Source organism: Geotrypetes seraphini, chromosome 5 (genome assembly GCF_902459505.1).
Source record: "Geotrypetes seraphini chromosome 5, aGeoSer1.1, whole genome shotgun sequence".
Lineage (NCBI taxonomy): Eukaryota > Metazoa > Chordata > Amphibia > Gymnophiona > Dermophiidae > Geotrypetes > Geotrypetes seraphini.
Genome location: NC_047088.1, coordinates 269,938,313 through 269,961,905, shown reverse-complemented (window position 1 = coordinate 269,961,905; position 23,593 = coordinate 269,938,313). Strand labels below are relative to the sequence as shown.

General features: G+C 43.6%; 1 protein-coding gene across 1 annotated transcript in view; it reads left to right on the top strand.

Moving 5' to 3' along the window:
• ADCY10 (adenylate cyclase 10) overlaps positions 1-23,593 on the top strand; it is an 803,671-nt gene that overhangs the window by 169,842 nt on the left and 610,236 nt on the right. Inside the window, exon 9 of the mRNA XM_033944139.1 lies at positions 4,000-4,121. Within this exon, the coding sequence (XP_033800030.1) occupies positions 4,000-4,121 (122 nt within the window). The remainder of the gene's footprint in view (positions 1-3,999; positions 4,122-23,593) is intronic.

Genomic DNA, 23,593 nt, shown 5'->3' with positions numbered 1-23,593 from the left:
CTGTTGAAGAGTTCAAGCAGACCATGGTCAGCGATAGTGGCGGATGTGTGTGGGTAACCCTCCGACTGGTGGGGGCTGCCCCTGCTCCTGGCCTCTTGCCCTGCTGATCTTCTGTGTCTTTGCCGTTTTGGTGAGGCAGCTGAGGAGGAGGAGGAGGAAGAACTTGCTCTGTATCTCCTTCTTCTTCCCTCCTTGCAGGTCTGAATGTGCTGGATCCTGTGAGGCAGGTTGTTCTGTCCCTTTGAGTGGGCAGAGGATGGATCCATGCTTGCAAAAGCACTATCTGTAGTCAGGTTTGCCTTTTGCTGTGGCTGTGCCTTTAAGGGGGAGGAGCCTGGCACGCTGACATCATCCTGAGATCGAGTGGAAGCCACTGGAGTCCTAATGCTGCAGACAGCATGGCGTGGAGCAGAATCGGAGCCGACCTGCATCTCTGCTTGTGAAGTGGCTGGCGGAGGGGATAGGAGACCCTTGGCCGTTTTTGCCACTGTCTGTGCCTCTGCATTCGACCCGGGCCATGGAGCAGCCGACGGGGAATGTCTCATTAGGCCAGAGAGTTTTAAAAGCAGCCTGCTCTGCTGTTCCTGGGTTTCTTTAGTTAGCAGGTAAGCAGGGTTTGCTGTAGCTGCCGATTGGGCTCCCCGGGGGGCTTTTCCAGCGTCGGGTGTGCCGATGGTGTCTTCCCTGCTGCTGGTGGGGATTTTTTTCTCCTTCTGCTTGTCTTCCCCCGGGTTCTGAAGCGTGTGCAGGTGATTTTTGCGGGCTCTCGGGGACATCTTGAGGCACTGAGGGCAGGCGGCCATGAGGTGAGCCTCTCCTAGGCATCGGACACACACCTCGTGGGGGTCTGTGGAGCTCATTTTCCTCTTGCATGTCGGGCACTTCTTGAATCCCGGTTTTGCAGTGGTTTTTTCTGCTTCCATTGCCCTTTTCTTCTGGTTTCTTTGTCTTCTTCTTCTTTCTTTCTGTTTTTCATTTTTTTTGTGGAGAGCTGTGATCCGGCCGTTGGGAGGGCGGATGAACTAAACTGGATTAGTGAGGGTCAGCACAGGTATATATAGGGCTACTTGCACATGCTCAGATGAGGCTCCCAAAGCCTCACCTGAGCTCTGGGAGAGCAAATCCGAATTGGGGACGTAGATGATGTCACCAAAAGTGGGGCTGACTTATACTGCTTGTCCATGGAGAAAAATAGGCTGTAGTCATATATGTATTTCCAGTATGTCTCTGACAATAGTTTCTGATTAACTTTAGTTATCTGTGCACCTGGACCCATTGTCCTAAGCACCCTCTTAATCAGACATTAACACATTAACACCTTTTAGCTAATCATGATTTAATCAGGGCTACTTGAAACCGTCTTCCTGGATGCTTTCTGTGATTAAGCATTCAGGATCTATTTGCATCTACATTCCAGAGTGAGATAATTTCCCATAGGCCTTTGCTGACATTAGTTCTGCCAACTGAAAATGCTGAATGCTAGCAATAGCTATGCTGACAGATGCATGGAACAGTCTCTCAGAAGAGGTGGTGGAGACAGAGACTATGTCTGAATTCAAGCAAGCGTGGGATAGGCACGTGGAATCTCTTAGAGAGAGGAAGAGATAATGGTTACTGCAGATGGGCAGACTAGATGAGCTATTTGGCCTTTATCTGCCATCATGTCTAATAAATAAACTGAATTCCCTCGGGATGGATCCCAAAGTGATGGGCTGGGTAAGAACTGAGTAAAGAGTGCTGCAATGTGCAAAGTCTTGAAAGAGCCACATTAAGCAAGCAAGGTTCATGAAAAAAATATATATATTTCATAGATAACTTCATTTCCAAAAGATTAAGAATAGAAAAAAAGAGATACATTACATTAGGGATTTCTATTCCGCCTATACCTTGCAGTTCAAGGCGGATTACAAAAGAGCTGACTGGACATTTCCAGTGAAGATACAACTTTTTTTTTGGTTACCAAAGAGGAGAGATAACTGGATAAATTCCAGAGGAACTTACAAATTGGATAGTAAATTGACTGTACGTTACTGTGTGATATAACAGATAGATTACAGTTAGAGTACAAATAAGATTACATTACATTTCAGGGATCTGTATACTTGTTGGGTGTTTTGGGTAGGAAGAGATTTTCTAAGTGGAGGTTTTGTGGGAGAATTTATCTGGGAGGAGGGGGAAGGGGGGTTAAGATATTTGGAAGAACTTTTTGAAAAGCAGGGTTTTGATTTCTTTTCGGAATGTTTTGAGGTTGCCCGTTGCCGTCAGCAGGTTGGAGATGGAGTGGTTGAGTTTTGCTGCTTGCGTCGCCAGAAGGTTGTCAAACATCTTCTTGCACTGAGTGCCCTTGAGTGGAGTGAAGGCAAAAGGGTTCAGAGTTCTTCTTTGTCTTGAGGTGAGGATCTGATTTAAGCGGTTGTTTAGGTAGGAGGGGACAGAGCTGTTTAATGCTTTGAATAATAGGCAGTAGAATTTGAATTGAATTCGTGCTTGCATAGGTAGCCAGTGAGAGTCTAAGAAGGCAGTTGTAATATGATCATATTTTCTCAGGGAGTAGATCAGTCTGAGGGTGGTGTTTTGTAGTCTGAAGTTGTTTTATCATGTTGGCAGGACAAGGTAGATAGAGGGAGTTGCAATAGTCCAGTAGACCTAAGACTAAGGATTGGACAATTAGCCTGAATTGTGCTGGGTCGAAGAATTTTCTTATTTTACGTAGATTTCTCATAATTAAAAAAGCTTTCGGTGGGTAGTTTCCTTGTGTAGCTAGGTAAGGTTTGGTGTCAGTGAGGTTTTTTACTAGATTGAATAGCTTTTTTGTGTCTAGGGTTTCCGTGCCTATCATTTTGGAGTAGTAGGCTTTCTGTTTTTCCTTGAGTTTGTTCTTGTATTGGTTGATTTGATTTCTCTATGCTGTTTTGGTGTGTTCTAGGCTCTTTTTTTTCCATTCTCTTTCTAGTTTTCTGCAGAGCTTTTTTAATTGGAGAAGTTCAGTGTCGAACCATTTGTCTGACGATCTGCAGATTCTGAATTTTGATTTTTCAGGAGCTAGCTCATTCAGGATGGTTTCGCTTACGGTTCGCCATTGGGATATAAATTTGTTGGGGGCTATATTGGTGATTGCGGGGTCTGCTTTGTCCCAGAATGTGGAGGGTTCAATTTTTTGGCGTGTTTTGAAGGAGGATTTAGGGGGAGGTTGCTTGTTATTGCGTTGAGCCCAGTTGATGTTAAAGGTGTATTTATAGTGATCTGACCAGAGGGAGGGGTGCCAGGCCCCATTTGAGATGTGGATTTCAGGATTGTGAGGGTGTTGGTGGCCTTTTTCATGTGTGGGTTGGGGGTTGAGGATCTGGTAGTTCAGTGCTTTGAGGTATGAGAGTAAATTTTCTACTTGTTTGGAGGTGTGATCTTCTAGATGGAGGTTTATGTCTCCAAGGAGTAGGTTATGATACAGACCTCACCATGGCTTCTAGTTCAGAGTAAATGGACATCTCCAGCTGTACAATGGTGACCTCATTGTGAGATCATCAAGGTGCACCTGGAAGGTAGAATGCCACTAATAAAATAGGAATATATGCTAGGGGAGCTAATCATACTTGGGATTCAAACCCATGACCTTTGGAAAATGAGAACAGGGCTTTTACCCATTGAGCCACAGCATCTTCCATTCAGGTGCTTCTTCCTGACATGTGATATGATACCTGAGGAGATCATACCTTAGGAGATCCCTAAGATATCATATCACATGTCAGGAAGAGGCACACTAGAGGCTGAACCCCAAGTTGTAATAAGAAGGCACACTCAAGGAAGGAGGAGTACAAGGATGGAGGCAGTTTATATAACAACTTCTCTTAATTATGCCATGGTTATATTGTATTTCTGTTAGTCATTCTTATAACTCTATTGCTTAACACATGGCAATATATATATTCCTATAACCAGGATTTCACATGGAGAGGGAAATGAAGGCTGATATAATGGAATTTTTTTTGTCTATATTCTCAGGGATGCACCTTTCTTTGTGTGTTTGGACTACCTGGGGATAAACAGGAAGATGAGTGTTCCCATGCACTGCGGAGTGCTTATCAAATCTATCACTTCTGTTCTGAACTGCTACTTAAAGTCAGGTGAGCAAAGAAGTTCTATCCATCTGTACATCTTAGCAAAGATGTACAAATGGGATAAGAGTATCAATACTAGGTCTTTTGACTCACTGCTGTATGGAGGGTATACTGAGGACTGATGATGCAATGACTGGACTAAAAGGAAACCAAGGGGGGAATAAAATTCCAGTCCAGGAGTCCCAATTTCAATCTGAAAGCCCAAAAGCATAGAAGGAAACTGCAGGCTCAAAACAAACAAACAAATAGTGGGTATTTGTAAGAATGTACAATGTCTATCATATTTAACCTCAGGCTTTAACTGATATTCTATATAACATTTATAGCCTGTTCTAATCTCCAATCAGCTTCTCGACAGATAATAATTTTTGAAAATAATGCATCAAAGTTCTCAGCAAATTTACAATAAATAAATTAAAATATTGAGTTTTTAAAAAAATTTTGAAAAATATAATATGAAGAAACTTTCCCTAATTCAGTAGGAAGATCATTCCAAAGTTTAGTTCCTACATAATCAAAAGATTTACTTATCAAAGACTTCAAACAAATATATTTACTTGTTGACTAACTGAGCTTCAAAGAATGCTGGAAATGAGAAGCAACCCTACTTACTGGAAAGGATAAATATCTCAATAAACCTTAAGGTACCATCTAATATAATAAAATGATAGGCCGCGCATGCGCACTAAAAAAACGTGTTACCTGATCCCGTCGCGGAAACACGACTGCGCATGCGCGGGTTTTACGTCACCACTTGCTCGCGGCGGCTTTCAAATAAAAAAAAAATTACACAGCTGCGGTGGCCTTCCTCAATCCCGTCTCTCACTGTGAATGGTACCGGCTCCTATCTCGAACTGCACCAGGATCGAGAGAGGAGCTGCAGCGCTGGCTTTCAACTTAAAACAAACAAACAAAAAAAAAACAACTGGAGATCGCCGCTCTCACCCAGCTCCCACTGTGCAAACTCCCCCCCCCCAACTTGAGATCGCCGCTCTCACCCGGCTCCCACTGTGCAAAACCCCCCCCAACTAGAGATCGCCGCTCTCACCCGGCTCCCACTGTGCAAACCCCCCCCAACTGGAGATCACCACTCTCACCCGGCTCCCACTGTGCTACCCCCCCCAACTGGAGATCGCCGCTCTCACCCGGCTCCCACTGTGCAAACCCCCCCCCAACTGGAGATCGCCGCTCTCACCCGGCTCCCACTGTGCAAACCCCCCCCAACTGGAGATCGCCGCTCTCACCCGGCTCCAACTGTGCAAACCCCCCCCAACTGGAGATCGCCGCTCTCACCCGGCTCCCACTGTGCAACCCCACCCCCCATGGGAGGATGCGCCGCAGCAAAGTGCTGCTCAGGTACTGGAGGAGGAGAGACATATCGCTTCTGCACCGGTACAAACATCCCTCCAGCGTTGGCAGTCGCTGCAAGTTAAACAGGCTGCTTCAGGCTTTCTTCTGCAGTTGAGTCCCTCTGCCGCGTCACCGATGACGTCATCAATGACGCAACAGATAGACTCAACGGCAGAAGAAAGCCAAAGCAGCTTGTTTAGCGTGCTGCGGTTGGCAATGCTGGAGGGAGGTTTGATCTTAAAGTCATCTTGCTGGGAGGGTCGCAGAGTCAGCGGGGGTTGGGCTGGGAGGGGAGAGAAGCGTCTGCCTCGGGTGCTTCAGGCAGCAGCAGCGTTTACAATTCGCTGCTGTTGCTGGCTTCAGGTCTTCCTCTCTGGCCGGTCCTGCCTACTTCCTGTTTTCATGAAGACAGGACCGGCCAGAGAGAAAGACCTGAAGCCAGCAACAGCAATGAATTGTGAATGTTGCTGCTGCCCAATGAAGTAGTTAAATGAGGAAAGGGAGCAGAGGGGGAGAGAATGGCTTGGAGGGAAGGAGGAAGGTATGCCAGACCAAGGCAAAAGGAAAGAGGAGATGGAGAGAGAGAGAGAGATGGAAAGAGAAGAGAGGGCAGTGAATGGAAGGGGCAACATAGAGGGTGAACAGTATTCTAGCACCCGTTAATGTAACGGGCTTAAAGACTAGTACCATATAATGTTTTATATATCAATGTAACTACTTTAAAATGTATTCTCTTCTCAACCATCAACCAATGCAATTGATTTAAAAATGGAGTCACCGTTTCATATTTCCTAGCTTTGAATATCGGATGTGTCTCTGTGTTCTGAAGCAAATGCAACCTATATTGCAACTTCAGTGTAATACCTCAGTACAATGAATTACAATAATCTAAATAATAGAAGAACTTCCTGTGAATCCCTGCAGGATGATAAAGTTAAGACCCAGATGAGAATCCACCTGTACTTGTAGTGTTATGTATGGTTTCCAGAAAGAGAAAAAAGGAGACACTCCCTCTAAAAACAGGAGTTTATAATCCCTGATTTAATAAGGTTTTTCATTTCAAAATTCACTTCCCTTTTGTATCTGGCACCTTTGCTCATTTATGTGTGGTTCATGTGGATGATAACAACATGGGAATGTTACAGTAGGGAAACTCTAGGAGTCAAATTAATATTTCAAGAGTCCAGTTTACAATTCTCAGAAATTCTCCCTGTTTCACATGCAGGCTGTTCTATTGGAGGCAGATTTTAGAAGGGATGTACAAATCAGATCTAGAGATCATCCAGAGGTACTTGGGCAACATTCTTGATCGAGAACTTCCTGATGCCCAAGCTGAATTTTATAAGGGCATAGGGACCTGTGATCATAAGAACATAAGATTTGCCGCTGCTGGGTCAGACCAGTGGCCCATCATGCCCAGCAGTCTGCTCACGCGGCGGCCCTTAGGTCAAAGACCAGTGCCCTATTTGAGTCTAGCCTTTCTTGCGTATGTTCTATTCCAGTAGAAACTTATCCAACCTTGTCTTGAATCCCTGAAGGGTGCTTTCCACAATAACAGCCTCCGGAAGAGCGTTTCAGATTTCTACCACTCTCTGGGTGAAGAACTTCCTTATGTTTGTATGGAATCTTTTCCCTTCTAAATTTAGCGAGTACCCTCTTGTTCTCTTCACCTTGGAGAGGGTGAACAATCTCTTTCTCTACTAAGTCAATTCCCTTCAATATCTTGAATGTTTCGATCATGTCCCCTCTGCCTCCTCTTTTCAAGGGAGAAGAGGCCCAGTTTCTCTAGCCTCTCATTGTATGGCAACTCCCCCAGTCCCTTAAGTTTCAAGTTTCAAGTTTATTAGGATTTTATATACCGCCTATCAAGGTTATCTAAGCGGTTTTACAATCAGGTACTCAAGCATTTTCCCTGTCTGTCCCGGTGGGCTCACAATCTATCTAACGTACCTGGGGCTACAGAGGACCAAGTGACTTGCCCAGGGCCACAAGGAGCAGCACGGGGTTTGAACCCACAACCCCAGGGTGCTGAGGCTGTAGCTTCAACCACTGCACCACACACTCCTCCTTAACCATTTTTGTCACTCTTTTCTGGACCTTTTTGAGTAATACTATGTCCTTTTTCATGTACGGCGACCAGTGTTGGATGCAGTATTCCAGGTGGGGGCGTACCATGGTCCAGTATAACGGCATGATAATCTTTTCAGATCTGTTTGTGATCTCCTTCTTAATCATTCCTAGCATTCTGTTTGCCCTATTCGCCGCCGCACATTGCATGTATAGTTTCATTGACTTGTCTACAAGTACTCCCAAGTCTCTTTCCTGGGGGCTCTCTCCAAGTATAGCACCGGACATCCTGTATTCGTGTATTGTTACCGACATGCATCATTTGGAACTTATCCATATTGAACCTCATTTGCCATTTCGCGGCGTACCTCCACAGAACTGCGCAGCCTGCGCTCTACCCTTTTGCGGATGAACCAAGGGTGAGGTGGCTCCCGATCCTGGAGACCCAATCTTACCTGCAGGTCTGCTAACAATTACCCCCTAGAAGCTGACAATGTAAATACAAGTCTGCAATCTCTCGTTGAAGGATGTCCCTGAAGGGAGAATCCACAGCACAAGGGCAAAATCCATGCAAAAAAGAAATTAAATGTACAATTAATCATGAGCAGAAGAGACAAAACCAGCAGTCAAAGCTGCAGATTCAGATTGGAGTCTTCAGGGCATGTGACAGGATGTATACACCGGGGCTAACTTGAGGTGGATCATAGAAAAGTGCCAGAAGAAGCTCTATCTGTGTTTCATTTATTATACCAAGGCTTTTGACTATGTTGAACATGACAAGCTTTGGGAAACATTGAGTGAGGTAGGAGTGCCAGTGCACCTGATCAAGTTAATCAGATTGCTCCACTATGATCTAGGCATGAAGATACAGAATGGTTCAAGATAAAAAGGATACAAGACAAGGATGCTTCCTCTGTCCTTTTATTTTCAACCACTACACAGAAGTAATCATGAGGAAACTGGACTTAGATGATTTGAGTGTTGGGGTAAAAATAGGTGGAAGAACCATCAGCAATCTGAGATACACATAAGATACTACCCTTCTGACAGAGAGTGAGAAGGACCTCAAGAAATTGATCCTGAAGCTGAAAGAAGAAAGCGAGAAGATAGGACTTTATCTGAACATCAAGAAGACTAAAATCATGACTACCGCCAACAAGAAAGTCCACATAAAGATCAACAATGAAGAAATAGAAGTGATTGACAACTTTGTTTTTCTTGGGTCCCTTATTGATCACAGTGACAATTTGGTAGCAGAGATCAAGTGTCGATTTTGGAGGCCACATTATCAAAAGGATAAGCTGAGAATGGAGTCAGTTCAGCGAATGGTCACTAGGATGGTCTCAGGGCTCAAGGATCTCTCCTATGAAGAACGCCTAGGTAAGTTGCAGCTATACTCTCTCGAGGGGAGACATGATAGAGACGTTCAAATATGTTACTGGCTGTATTGAGATGGAGACATCTTTTTCTCTACAGGATCTACGGTAACAAGAGGGCATCCGTTAAAAATCAAGGGTGGGAGATTTCATGGTGATATTAGGAAGTATTTCTTCACTGAAAGGGTGGTTGATCATTGGAATGATCTTCCATTTCAGGTAGTTGAGGCCAGCAACGTGCTAGATTTTAAGAAAAGATGGGATAAACATGTGGGTTCACTTCGAGGAAGTGCTTAAGGGGGAGGGTTCTTGAGTGGGCAGACTTGTTGGGCCGATGGCCCTTTTCTGCCGTTATATTCTATGTTTCTATGATTAGTACTTGGATGTACAGCCATAGTGAACATGGTTCAAATATGTAAGTGCAAGGATGTCTCAGTCACCATCAAACAAAGAATGATCACTGCCATTGTGTTCCCAGTCATGACATATGGCTGCGAGACATGGATACTCACGAAAACAGATAGAAGAAAAATTGACACCTTCAAGCTGTGGTGCTGGAGAAGACTTCTATGAATTCCATGGTCAGCTAGGATCACCAACAAAGATGTTCTTGATCCTATAAACTCAGAGTTGTCCCTGGAAGGCAAGATTATCAGACAGAAACTGACCTATTTTGGACATGTAATGAGGGCGAGCTCACTAGAAAAAGAGGTGCTTCTGGAATGGTCAGTGGTAAAAGGAAGCACAACAAAAATGGTACCTCATACTCCACTTGAAAATAGAAAGAGCAAAACAACAAACCTCTTGCATAATGCATACGCAGGAGCAAGAATAAGTGGAGTTAAAGCAGTGAATGTATATAAAAGCTATAAAAACAAATATAACAGGTACATAAGGGTAGGAGTGAAAGGCCACTACTCAGACTGGAGGAGGGTTACGAGTGGTGTTCCACAGGGGTCGGTGCTCAGACTGCTGCTATTCAATATATTTATAAATGATATAGAAACAGGGATGAAGTGTGAAATAATAAAATTTGCAGACAACACCAAACTATTTAGTGCTGCTCGGACCAAAGAGGACTGCGAAGAATTACAAAGGGACCTGAACAAGCTAGGGGAGTGGGCAACGAGATGGCAGATGAAGTTCAATATAGAGAAATGTAAAGTATTGCATGTGGGAAGCAGAAACTCGAGGTACAGCTATACGACGGGAGGGATGTTATTGACTGAGAGTACTCAAGAACGGGACTTGGGGGTTATAGTGGATGGGACAATGAAGACGTCGGCACAGTGCGCAGCGGCCGCTAAGAGAGCGAATAGAATGCTAGGTATAATTAAGAAGGGTATTACAATCAGAATGAAAGAAGTTATCCTGCCATTGTATCGGGCGATGGTGCTTCCGCATCTGGAGTACTACGTCCAATACTGGTCGCTGTATCTTAAAAAGGATATGGTGATACTCGAGAGGGTTCAGAGGAGAGCGACACATTTGATAAAGGGTATGAAAAACCTTTCATACACTGAGAGACTAGAGAACCAGGGGATCTTTTCCCTAGAGAAGTGGAGAATTAGAGGGGATATGATAGAGACTTACAAGATCATGAAGGGCATAGAGAAAGTGGAGAGGGACAGATTCTTCCAACGTTCGAAAACTACAAGAACGAGAGGGCATTCGGAAAAGCTGAAAGGGGACAGATTCAAAACCAATGCTAGGAAGTTTTTCTTCACCCAGTGGGTGGTGGACACCTGGAATGAGCTTCCAGAGGGCATGATAGGACAGAGTACGGTATTAGGGTTTAAGAAGGAATTGGATAATTTTCTGAAGGAAAAGGGGATAGAGGGGTATAGATAGAGGACTCCTACACAGATCCTGGACCTGTTGGGCCTCCGTGTGAGCGGACTACTAGGCACGATGGACCTCTGGTCTGACCCAGCAGAGGCACTTCTTATGTTCTTATAAGAACAGAAGAATAGCCTTACTGGGTCAGACCAAAGGTCCATCAAGCCCAGTAGCCCGTTCTCATATTGGCTAATCCAGGTCAGTAGTACCTGGCCAAAAAGTAATATTAATAAAAATCATATACAATGGATAAATGGAGGTCCATAAGGCAAATAGTCTGAGCTAGTGTCTTAGGATGTGACCAAGTTTTATTAAAAATTTGATACAAAGCTTATTAAAATTTCTAGGGCAATGGAACATATAAAGACATACATCGACCATAACTTACTTGAGTTTCAGGGAAGTAGGGGTAGAACTACAAATTTGTATAGAAAAGAACACAGAAGGTTAATAACAATAGGGTAAAGGGTTAAAAAGCTGCCAAACTGCAGAGTGTTGCTGATTTGAAAGGAATGAATATCTGTATTTGCCAATATGGTCCGTTGAAGGATGATTTATCATGCCATTTTTTTTTCAGATGGCAACGGGCCCCTCCTCTTCCCTCCTTCCACGGCAATGGGTCCCCACCCACCAACGACAACAACGCCACTCCCCCAGGCATCGACGGACGGCAACACTGCCAACCGCCGGCATCAACGGCAACACAGCCAATGCAGCTCCAAAAAGGTCCCCCAATGACTGTGTCTGCCAATCCAACCCCCTCTGACGTCACTTCTTCCGGCAGACGCAGTCATTGCGGGATCTTCATGGAATTAAGCCAGCTATGTTAATGTTGATGCTGGGGAGAGGCCGCGTTGCCGTCCATCGATGCTGGGGGAGGGGGCGGTATTGTTGTCATCGTCAATTCCAGATGGGGGCCCGTTGCTGTTGCTGAGGGGGTGTGTGCATTTCCGTTGCTGTGTGGAAAGGGTGGTGGAGAGAGAGAAAGGGGGCAGATTCTGATGGAATTGGTATGCAGGGAAAGGGGGAAAACAAGGGGGAAGGATACTGGATGAATTTAGGTAATAGGGAAAGAAAGGGGGATAATGTTGATGGAATTGGTATGCATGGAAAGGGGGGAAAACATAAGGGGAAAGAATACTGGATGGATTTAGGTTGGAGAGAAAGAAAGGGGGTAAATGATGATGGAAGTGGGGGGAAGAGAGAGGAGAGAGTGAAATGCCAGACCATGGGGGTGTGGGAGATGGAAGGGAAGAAGAGGAGAGGAGAGGAGAGAGATGCCAGATCATTAGAGGAGGGAATGGAAGAAGATGGATGCCAGACCAATGGGGGTGAAGGGAAAGATGGAGAGGGGAGGCATACAGTTTCTGGAAGTGGCATAGAAGGACAGAAGTTGAAAGGAAGAGAGTGACAAGAAGATGAGGAGAGCAGAAACCAGAGAAGACAAAGGTAGAAAAAAAATTCTATTTATTAATTTTTTTGCTTTAGGGGACATACATCGCTGTTTCTGTGGTGTTGCATTGTATGCAGAATCCAGCTTCTTGGTGGTTCAATTTAACCTTTGTCTTTGTATTTCTATTTTTTCCCCCTTTTACAAAACTGTAGAGCATTTTTAAGCGCTGGCCATGGTGGTAATAGCGCTGATGCTCAGAATTCTATGAGCATCTGAGCTGTTACCACCATAGCTAAAATACCAAACTACAGTTTTGTAAAAGGGGGAGAGGTTAGTTTGTAATTACATATTCCATACTAGGCGAAGGTGTTTTCTGTGTTCTGTTTGTTTGAAAGACATGGTTTTTTGTTAGCGTTGACTAGCCTTGTTTGATGAAATGCATTGAGCATGGTTCTTGGGAGCACCTTGAATAAACTTGATTTGAATCTCCTTATTTTCTGCCAATCTTCTTTTGTTCCACGTTGGATTCTTTGGTGGATTGCTTGCCTTGTTGTTTCATTGCAAGTTAACATACATGGAGTGGAACATACTAGAGGAGTTACAGATTTGGTTGTTTATACATACATATGGGTTACTGTTGGCTGATGTAGAGTGAGGCAGTTAGGTGTTGTAAACTTGGTTATTAATATAGATTTATATTTTGGATAGTATTACTGCTTTACAATATATTTGAACACTTTTATATATGCATGGAAAGGGTTCAAAGTTAATATCCTGGGTAAGTAGGTGGGAAGGGAAGGAAGGGGGATTTGTTCAGAGATGTTTGCGGGTTGCATAGAAGAAAAACTATGCACTGGTATGCTAATATTTGTTTGTTTTGAATTAAAAAAAGAAATATAAGTGGAAATAAAGAAATAGAAAAGAAAACAGATAGTCGGGGTGGGGGCAGGGCATGGGCGGGGCAGGCCCAGGGGGTTTCAGTGTACTTGTGTGCCTAGGGGCCCTCGAAGAATTAATCCTGCCCTGCCTGGAATGCAGAGAACCAAATGAAAAAATGGTAAAATGAAGCAGGTGAGGCCAAAGGCCCATTGGTTGGGAATGTCAAGCAATTGAAAAAAGCTGTAGAAAACAGGGAAGCATGGCGAAGACTTGCCTATAGCGTATCCAAGGGTCGGACATGACTGAATTGACAGTAGTAGTAGTATATCCTGTTTTATCATGTTTTGATAATCATGATGAATAAGATGGATTATATATGACTCTGTATAAAGCCAGTGTGTTAAGACAGCAAGAGAGAAAAGGAAGATCCTTCCTTCCTTCCACTGACTTCAGTGTTCTTTCACCTGACTGAGCAACTGCCTTAAGAAATATCAAATCAACACCAACAGAGAACCCACGGGTATAGAACAGCGCAAAAGGAAGTAGGAACGGACAATGAACATCACTTGTTTATTTCAGAAAAGGACACAAGCAAAAGCTGTGGACCCGACACAGCACTTTGTTTTGGCATCTAAGGAACGCCTGCATCAGGGGGTCACTAAACATAAAAACATGACACAACATATTAAATCGCAACATATAAAAATGTAAAAACTTTCATAAAACCATACAAATAAATCAATGCCAGAGGCCAAATAAATAAATACATAGAAATACAACGAATGATAAATATGTCACAGATATGTATATGTGACAAACAAAACATATGATAATGTATATGCAAATAAATAAAAATGAAACCAAACCTGTGTATATTTTCACAGATGATAGGTCTGGGATAAAACAAAGCTGTGTAGTAAAAATATGGAACTAGGACCATCAAAATACCATATTTCATCAGGAGAAAAAACTCTAAGAAACTACAGCATAACATAACATGTTACATAAGACAATTAAAGAGCACAAAACATGCAGCTGTGTAAACAAACTTCAAAAGCTATTTGATTGAAAGACCAAGTTTTGTAACAAGGTAGCAACCATGTAACATAGTAACATAGTAGATGACGGCAGATAAAGACTCGAATGGTCCATCCATTCTGCCCAACCTGATTCAATTTAAATTTTTTTTTATTTTTATTTTTTAAATTTTTCTTCTTAGCTATTTCTGGGCAAGAATCCAAAGCTTTACCCGGTACTGTGATTGGGTTCCAACTGCCGAAATCTCTGTTAAGACTTACTCCAGCCCATTTACACCCTCCCAGCCATTGAAGCCCTCCCCTGCCCATCCTCCACCAAATGGCCATACACAGACACAGACCGTGCAAGTCTGCCCAGTAACTGGCCTAGTTCAATCTTTAATATTATTTTCTGATTCTAAATCTTCTGTGTTCATCCCACGCTTGTTTGAACTCAGTCACAGTTTTACTCTCCACCACCTCTCTCGGGAGCGCATTCCAGGCATCCACCACCCTCTCCGTAAAGTAGAATTTCCTAACATTGCCCCTGAATCTACCACCCCTCAACCTCAAATTATGTCCTCTGGTTTTACCATTTTCCTTTCTCTGGAAAAGATTTTATTCTACGTTAATACCCTTCAAGTATTTGAACGTCTGAATCATATCTCCCCTGTCTCTCCTTTCCTCTAGGGTATACATATTCAGGGCTTCCAGTCTCTCCTCATACGTCTTCTGGCGCAAGCCTCCTATCATTTTTGTCGCCCTCCTCTGGACCGCCTCAAGTCTTCTTAACGGTCTCCAAAACTGAACACAATACTCCAAGTGGGGCCTCACCAATGACCTGTACAGGGGCGTCAACACCTTCTTCCTTCTACTTACTACGCCTCTCTATACAGCCCAGCATCCTTCTGGCAGCAGCCACTGCCTTGTCACACTGTTTTTTCGCCTTTAGATCTTCGGACACTATAACCCCAAGGTCCCTTTCCCCGTCCGTGCATATCAGCTTCTCTCCTCCCAGCATATAAGGTTCCTTCCTATTATTAATCCCCAAATTCATTACTATGCATTTCTTTGCATTGAATTTTAGTTGCCAGGCATTAGACCATTCCTCTAACTTTTGCAGATCCTTTTTCATATTTTCCACTCCCTCTTCGGTGTCTACTCTGTTACAAATCTTGGTATCATCTGCAAAAAGGCACACTTTTCCTTCTAACCCTTCAGCAATGTCACTCACAAACATATTGAACAGGATTGGCCCCAGCACCGAACCCTGAGGGACTCCACTAGTCACCTTTCCTTCCTTCGAGCGACTTCCATTAACCACCACCCTCTGGCGTCTGTCCGACAGCCAGTTTCTGACCCAGTTCACCACTTTGGGTCCTAACTTCAGCCCTTCAAGTTTGTTCAACAGCCTCCTATGAGGAACTGTATCAAAGGCTTTGCTGAAATCCAAGTAAATTACATCTAGCATATGTCCTCGATCCAGCTCTCTGGTCACCCAATCAAAAAAATTCAATCAGGTTCGTTTGGCACGATTTACCTTTTGTAAAGCCATGTTGCCTCGGATCCTGTAACCCATTAGATTCAAGGAAGTACACTATCCTTTCTTTCAGCAACACTTCCATTATTTTTCCAACAACTGAAGTGAGGCTCACCGGCCTGTAGTTTCCTGCTTCATCCCTGTGACCACTTTTATGAATAGGGACCACATCCGCTCTCCTCCAATCCCCAGGAATCACTCCCGTCTCCAGAGATTTGTTGAACAAGTCTTTAATAGGACTCGCCAGAACCTCTCTGAGCTCCCTTAGTATCCTGGGATGGATCCCGTCTGTTCCCATCGCTTTGTCCACCTTCAGTTTTTCAAGTTGCTCATAAACACCCTCCTCCGTGAACGGCGCAGAATCTACTCCATTTTCTCGTGTAACTTTTGCCAGACAATCTCGGTCCTTCTCCAGGATTTTCTTCTGTGAACACAGAACAGAAGTATTTGTTTAGCACATTTGCTTTCTCCTCATCACTCTCCACATATTTGTTCCCAGCATCTTTTAGCCTAGCAATTCCATTTTTTATCTTCCTCGTTTTACTAATATATCTGAAATTTTTTTTTACATTTTTAGCCATTTGTTCTTCCGCCTGTGCCTTCGCCATACATATCTCTCTCTTGGCTTCTTTCAGTTTCATCCTGTAGTCCTTTCTGCTCTCCTCTTCTTGGGTTTTTTTATATTTCATGAACGCCAACTCTTTCGCCTTTATTTTCTCAGCCACTAGGTTGGAGAACCATATCGGCTTCCTTTTTCTCTTGTTTTTATTGATTTTCTTCACATAAAGGTCCGTAGCCATTTTTATCGCTCCTTTCAGCTTAGACCACTGTCTTTCCACTTCTCTTATGTCCTCCCATCCTAACAGCTCTTTCTTCAGGTACTCTCCCATTGCATTAAAGTCTGTACGTTTGAAATCTAGGACTTTAAGTATCGTGCGGCCGCTCTCCACTTTAGCCGTTATATCAAACCAAACCGTTTGATGATCGCTACTACCCAGGTGAGCACCCACTCGAACATTAGAGATACTCTCTCCATCTGTGAGGACCAGATCCAATATCGCTTTTTCCCTTGTGGGTTCCGTCACCATTTGTCTGAGCAGAGCCTCTTGAAAAGCATCTACAATTTCCCTACTTTTTTCCGATTCCGCAGACGGAACATTCCAGTCCGCATCCGGCAGGTTGAAATCTCCCAACAGCAGTACCTCCTCTTTCCTTCCAAACTTTTGGATATCCACAATCAGATCCTTATCAATTTGCTGCGATTGAGTCGGAGGTCTGTAGACTACACCCACGTAGATAGAAGTTCCATCTTCTCTTTTCAGAGCAATCCATATCGCTTCTTCCTCTCCCCAGGTCCCTTGCATTTCGGTCACTTGGATATTGATCTTTACATAGAGAGCTACTCCTCCACCTTTATGACCATCTCTGTCCTTCCTATAAAGATTATATCCCGGTATGTTTGCATCCCATCCATGTGATTCACTGAACCATGTCTCTGTGATAGCAACAATATCTAGATCTGCCTCTAATATCAGGGCTTGCAGATCATGAACTTTGTTGCTTAGACTGCGAGCATTTGTGGTCATCGCTTTCCAGCTATTTTTCAGCGGTAATCTCCTTTTTCGTATAGATTTTTGTTTTGTTTCACTTTCCGTTGCCATGCTAAGAAATGAGTTGCTGATATTGCTTATGTTGCAGCCTTTACTACTATCACATCTTTTCTTTTGCCGGGGGTGGTCTCTATAATTGTCCTTCGTACATACACCACCCCCACCTTCTAGTTTAAATGCCTAGAAAAATATTGTCTAAATTTCTCTGCAAGGTTTCTTTTTCCTGCTGTAGTAATATGTAACCCATCAGTGTAATATAGCTTCTTGTCCTTCCATGTATTTCCCCATCCTCCTATGTACCTGAAGCCTTCTTGATGACACCAGGCTCTGAGCCATCTATTAAAGTCCTCATGTAGAATGTTAATGCAGAAAGTCTCAAGTGTATCACTATGTAACTTTGTAACAAAATAGCAACTTTATACAGAGAATCTCGAGTGTAACATTTCATGCATTATAAAACCTGAACTGAAGAAAGAGGAAGGTGAGTATAAAGGAAGATATCAAAAGCCACAGGTATGGAAAAAAGGGGGTGAAAGAAAAAAGAAAGTGGAAAGCTCGAAAGACCCGTTTCAAAATTTCGAGTGTATGCCCAGTAGCGTCTACTGCGAACTATCAAGACTCAAAGTAAACAAAGCCATGGGACCGGACAACCTACACCCCAGGGTGCTTAGAGAGTTAGGTGATGTCCTGACGGAACCATTATCCGTGCTCTTCAATCTTTCCCTGCGCACGGGAAGTGTCCCCTTGGACTGGAAAACAGCTAACATTATTCTACTCCACAAAAAGGGCTGCAGGACAGAGACTGCGAATTACAGACCGGTGAGTCTCACATCCATAGTGAGCAAACTCATGAAAAGAAGCACACTGGCTCCCTATTACTCACCGCATCACCTTTAAAATTATCTCACTATCCTTTAAATAAAACTTTCTCATCTGCCCTCATTCCTAGATAAACTTCTCATTCCCTACTGTTCCTCACGCACTTTGAGATCAACTGATCAAAAACTTCTTTTTATCCCCTCTATCAAAGACTTCTATAATACACATAAAGTAAATTTCGCAGTTACTGCCCCTACCCTCTGGAATTCTCTGCCACAGCTACTCCACGACGACTCACGACTCGACAAATTTAAGACAGATTTAAAAACTTTTTTATTTCGTGATGCTTTCGCTAACACCTAGAGCCATCATTCCTTTTTTTTTTCTTTGTTCTATTTATCAATAATAACCGCTTTCTTTAAAGCGTCCCTCTCCATTATGTTTTATCCTAACCCTACTATCTCCATTTTTCTTCTCAAATATGTAACTTCACCCTCCCTTCCCCTCTATCCTCACTGTCTAGTTTGTCTGGTAATGTTATTTGTATATACACAATACCTTTTTTAGTTTCTTTTAGCTTCTCTTTCTTTTAAATATACTGTTAACCGGCCAGATATTAACTTGATGGTTGGTATATCAAAATTAATAAAACTTGAAACTTGAAATACTAATCAAGCAGAAATTAGATACAATCCTGGATGAGGAGAATCTACGGGATCCCCACCAAGGGTATGTCCTGCAATGTAGGAGACCTGACTCAAGGCTTAAGGGTAAAATATCATTGTTTGCCGATGACGCCAAACTGTGTAACATAGTAGGTAAAAGCACTTTGCCTGACAGTATGACACGGGATCTACTTCTGTTGGAGCACTGGTCATTGACTTGGCAGCTAAGCTTCAATGCTAAAAAATGTAAAGTAATGCTCTTGGGCAGCAGAAATCCATGCAGAACTTACACACTAAATGGTGAGACCTTAGCTAGGACTAAGGCAGAACGTGATTTAGAAGTGATCATTAGCGATGACATGAAAACTGCCTATCAAGTGGAAAAGGCTTCATCCAAGGCAAGACAAATGATGGGTTGTATCCATAGAGATTTTGTCAGCAAGAAGCCCGAAGTCATAATGCCATTGTACAGATCCACGGTGAGACCTCATCTGGAATATTGTGTACAATTCTGGAGACCACATTACCAGAAAGATGTGCTGAGAATTGAGTCGGTGCAACGGATGGCCACCAGGATGGTCTCGGGGCTCAAGGATCTCCCGTACAATATATTATACACAATCACTTGTACATTCTTAACCATAAATCTTACAAATTTATTGAATATCCCACCCCCCATCCCCTTCCAGTTCTATAATTCAATCATTACCATATTATATCTTTTTTATTATATATTCATTCATTCTTGTAAAGGTATCTAATCATTCGAGTAAAGTTTCAAAAAGCCATAAACGTGTCCACTTACCTTGGTCCAACTAACATGCCAGAGTAACAAAAATCACTGAAAAGCTATGGAAGTATTTTCAAAAAGGAAATTGCCATTGCTGAAAGCATTTAAATATCCGGGGGAAACCACTCCCATAAAACAGAAAAATAAGTAAAACCACCAAAAAAAGGGAGAAACACTTCTGAAATAGAAGTAAATATGCTAAAAATAACTAAAACAAATACAGTTGGTTCCAACTGCTAGGTCATAAGTGGATCAGGACGTAAGTCAGCCTATGTTAAATTAAGGCAAGATATTTTAATCATTTTAATCATCTTAAAGTAATCTGTTAACAGACAAAAATAAGAAATACAGTACAGTAAAGTACATTTAAGTCATGGCACCACTGGGGCTTGGCTGTGGATTGTCGATATCTCCTTCATCAGGCGAGGTGGAGTTGCTCTTTTCATAAACATAGTGAGCTTCATCTGAATTGTTTGCTGTGTCACATGCCATCTATTCAATCCTCGCAAATCGTTCAATGTTTGAGTCCATGTCTTCAAAATGGGCAAGGAGTTTATTCAGTAGAGATAACCCTTCTGACAATCCCTTTGTGGTGAACATTCATTGTGGCACCTCATCCTCTTGGTCTTTCTCTAATTCTCTTTTTTTTTTCTAATTCTATCAGCTCTTCATTCATAAGTTCCCCTGATTCCCTGTCTAGCAACTTCTCTACATCTTCCATTTCATATTCCAATGAAAGGTATTTTGACAGTTTCACTATTTCTTCACGAATCTCATCAAGTTCTTGTTCACTGTTAAATCCAGCAAAGGTATTCACGTGGAGGGGCATTATTTAAAAAAAAGTCTAAGTCCCCTTTTGGCCAAAAGCCCTAAATGTTGAAAGTAGAAGCAGGGAAAATGTCCATTATCAAAAAACACATCCAAAAGGAGTTTTTAAAAAAAATAATGGCCTGCCTCTATGTTCAGCTGTTTAAACGCCCAGACCACCACTAAGTCTACACTTACCACTTATAATGAACCAAAAGAAAGCCTAAGTCCCAAACGTCCAAAGCCAGGCCTTTTAGGAGAAAGAGGAGCCAGTCCTTCGCCTAAAAGCTGGATTCTGTAACTGGTGTCTGTCAAAAACAACACTGGTTACAGAATCCACCCCCCCCCCCCCACCACCCCCCAGCAACTATCATGGCATGAGAGATGTCTCATCTCCCCTGACGCAATAGCGATACCACCAAGTGCCACCATCTCTCCTGCAGTGATCCACCCCTCCCCCCACCCGACAACGATCCGGGCAGGAAGGAGCCCAAGCCCTCCAGCCCCAGCACCCCACACCCACCCAACAATGATCCGGGCAAGAGTAACATAGTAACATAGTAGATGACGGCAGATAAAGACCCGAATGGTCCAACCAGTCTGCCCAACCTGAATCAATTAAAATTTTATAGATTTTTTCTTCTTAGCTATTTCTGGGCAAGAATCCAAAGCTCTGCCCGATACTGTGCTTGGGTTCCAACTGCCGAAATCTCCATCAAAACCTATTCCAGCCCAACGATTGTGCCGGGAAATGAACTTCGGATTCCTGAACCATGGAGAGGTGCTACAGGGACTTCAGGGACCAGACGTGACCAGGGTGTGCTGGTGGATACAACAATGAAAGCATCAGCACAATGTGCGACAGCTTCAAAGAAAGCCAACAGAATGCTGGGTATTATCAAGAAGGGTATCACGACCAGGACAAAGGAAGTCATCATGCCGCTGTATCGTGCTATGGTACGCCCGCATCTGGAGTACTGTGTCCAGTATTGGTCACCGTACCTCAAGAAGGACATGGCAGTACTTGAGGGGGTCCAGAGAAGAGCGACAAAAATGATAAGAGGTATGGAAAACTTGTCATATGCCGACAGGGCTGTTCTCCCTGGAAAAGCGGAGACTTAGAGGAGACATGATAGAAACTTTTAAGATCCTGAAAGGCATAGATAAGATAGATAGGGATAGATTCTTCAGACTGTGGGGAACAACAAGTACAAGGGGGCATTTGGAGAAACTGAAAGGGGATAGGTTTAGAACCAATGCCAGGAAGTTCTTCTTCACCCAGAGAGTGGTGGACACATGGAACGCACTCCCGAAGCTGTGATTGAACAGAACACAATACAGGGATTCAAAGTGGGTTTAGATAAATTCCTGAAGGAGAAGGGGATTGAGGGGTACAGATAGAAATAGTGATAGGTTATAGGATGAGTTCAGGGACCACTGACAGGTCATGGACCTGATGGGCCGCCGCGGGTGCGGACTGCTGGGCACGATGGACCTCTGGTCTGACCCAGCGGAGGCAACTTCTTATGTCTTCGGACACAGACTAGCCCGCCTGCTTCGTAGGGCTTTAAACTAGGTAAGTTGGGGGAGGATACCCACTTATACACCAGAGCAGTAAGTAACAATCCTGATGAGGTGAACCAAAACTCCGCTTCTAGGTCCGAGGTAAGTACCCTCATTGCAAAAGATTCGCTAGGAGACACTTTGACTCAGATGGGAAACTCTCTACAGGGGTTTAACAAACACAAAGCGTGGAGAGCTATTTATGTTAATGCACACAGTTTAGGGAATAAATTTCTAGAACTGGAAACAGAAATAGTGAATGCCGACCTGGACGAAGTGGCAATATCCAAAAACTCTCATGGGTGGGATATGACTATACCAGGATACAACCTGCTTCGCCAAGACAGAGAGGGTAAGTTAGGAGGAGGGGTAGCACTTTACATCAAAGAGAACATCAAAACAACCAGGATCACAGATGTCAAGTACACTGGGGAATCCATCTGGGTAAACCTGGCCAGAGGCAGAGAAAAATGCCTGTACCTTGGTGTGGTATACAGACCTCCAAGACAATCGGAGGACAAGGACACAGAATTAATTGAAGACATAGAGGGACGCTGTTCTGCTAGGGGACTTCAACATGCCTGATGTAGATTGGAACACTCTCTCAGCGACAACTTGTGGTAGCAGGAGGCTATTAACGTTCATGAAGGGAGTACGGCTCAAACAAATGGTACTAGAGCCCACTAGGGCCCAGGCGATCCTAGACCTGGTACTTACGAATGGGGAAAGCATCTCGGAGGTCTCGATGGGAGAAACGCTAGCCACCAGTGACCACAACATGGTATGGTTCAACCTTAGGAAGGGCTTCCCTAGATCACAAACAAAAACGAGGGTACTCAATTTCCGGGGCACTGACTTTGCACTCAAGGGAGATTTCATCCATCGGACGCTGCAGGACCAAGAAGTGACTGATAATGTGGAAGCTATGTGGTCAACCCTGAAACTGACCCTACACGAGGCAACTATCCGCTACATAAAATCGGTAAATAAACAACAAAGAAACAAGAAACCCCAATGGTTCACTGATGAGGTCTCGTACGGGGAAAGGAGAAGCTAACATTGAATATAGGACCAGGTTTGCAGCGGTCAAAACAGCAGTTAGGGAGGCCAAACTTCGAGTGGAAGAAACTCTAGCAAAGAACATTAAGAAAGGGGACAAATCCTTCTTCAGGTATATTAGTGACAGGAAAAAGAACACAAACGGGATGGTACGCCTTAGAACACCGGATGGGAATTATGTGGAAGCAGATTCCGATAAAGCCAAACTACTGAATGAATACTTCTGCTCAGTCTTTACCTGCGAGGCACTAGGGCACGGGCCACAGCTGGAAGCAAAGCCAAGCGCGGAAGACCCATTTCAGAATTTTGAGTTCACACCAGTTGATGTTTACAGCGAACTGTCAAGACTCAAGGTGAACAAAGCCATGGGACTGGACAAATTGCACCCAAGAGTGCTCAGAGAGCAGTGCGATGTCCTGGCGGAACCATTAGCCATGCTCTTCAATCTCTCGCTAAGTATGGGGAGAGTCCCCCTGGACTGGAAAACAGCTAACATCGTTCCTCTGCACAAAAAGGGTTGCAGAGCAGAGGCTGCGAATTACAGACCAGTGAGTCTCACATCGATAGTGTGCAAACTCATGAAAACACTACTTAAACGTAAATTAGACACGATCTTGGATGAGCGGAATCTAAGAGATCCCAGTCAACATGGATTCACTAAGGGTAGGTCATGCCAATCCAATCTCATCAGCTTCTTTGACTGGG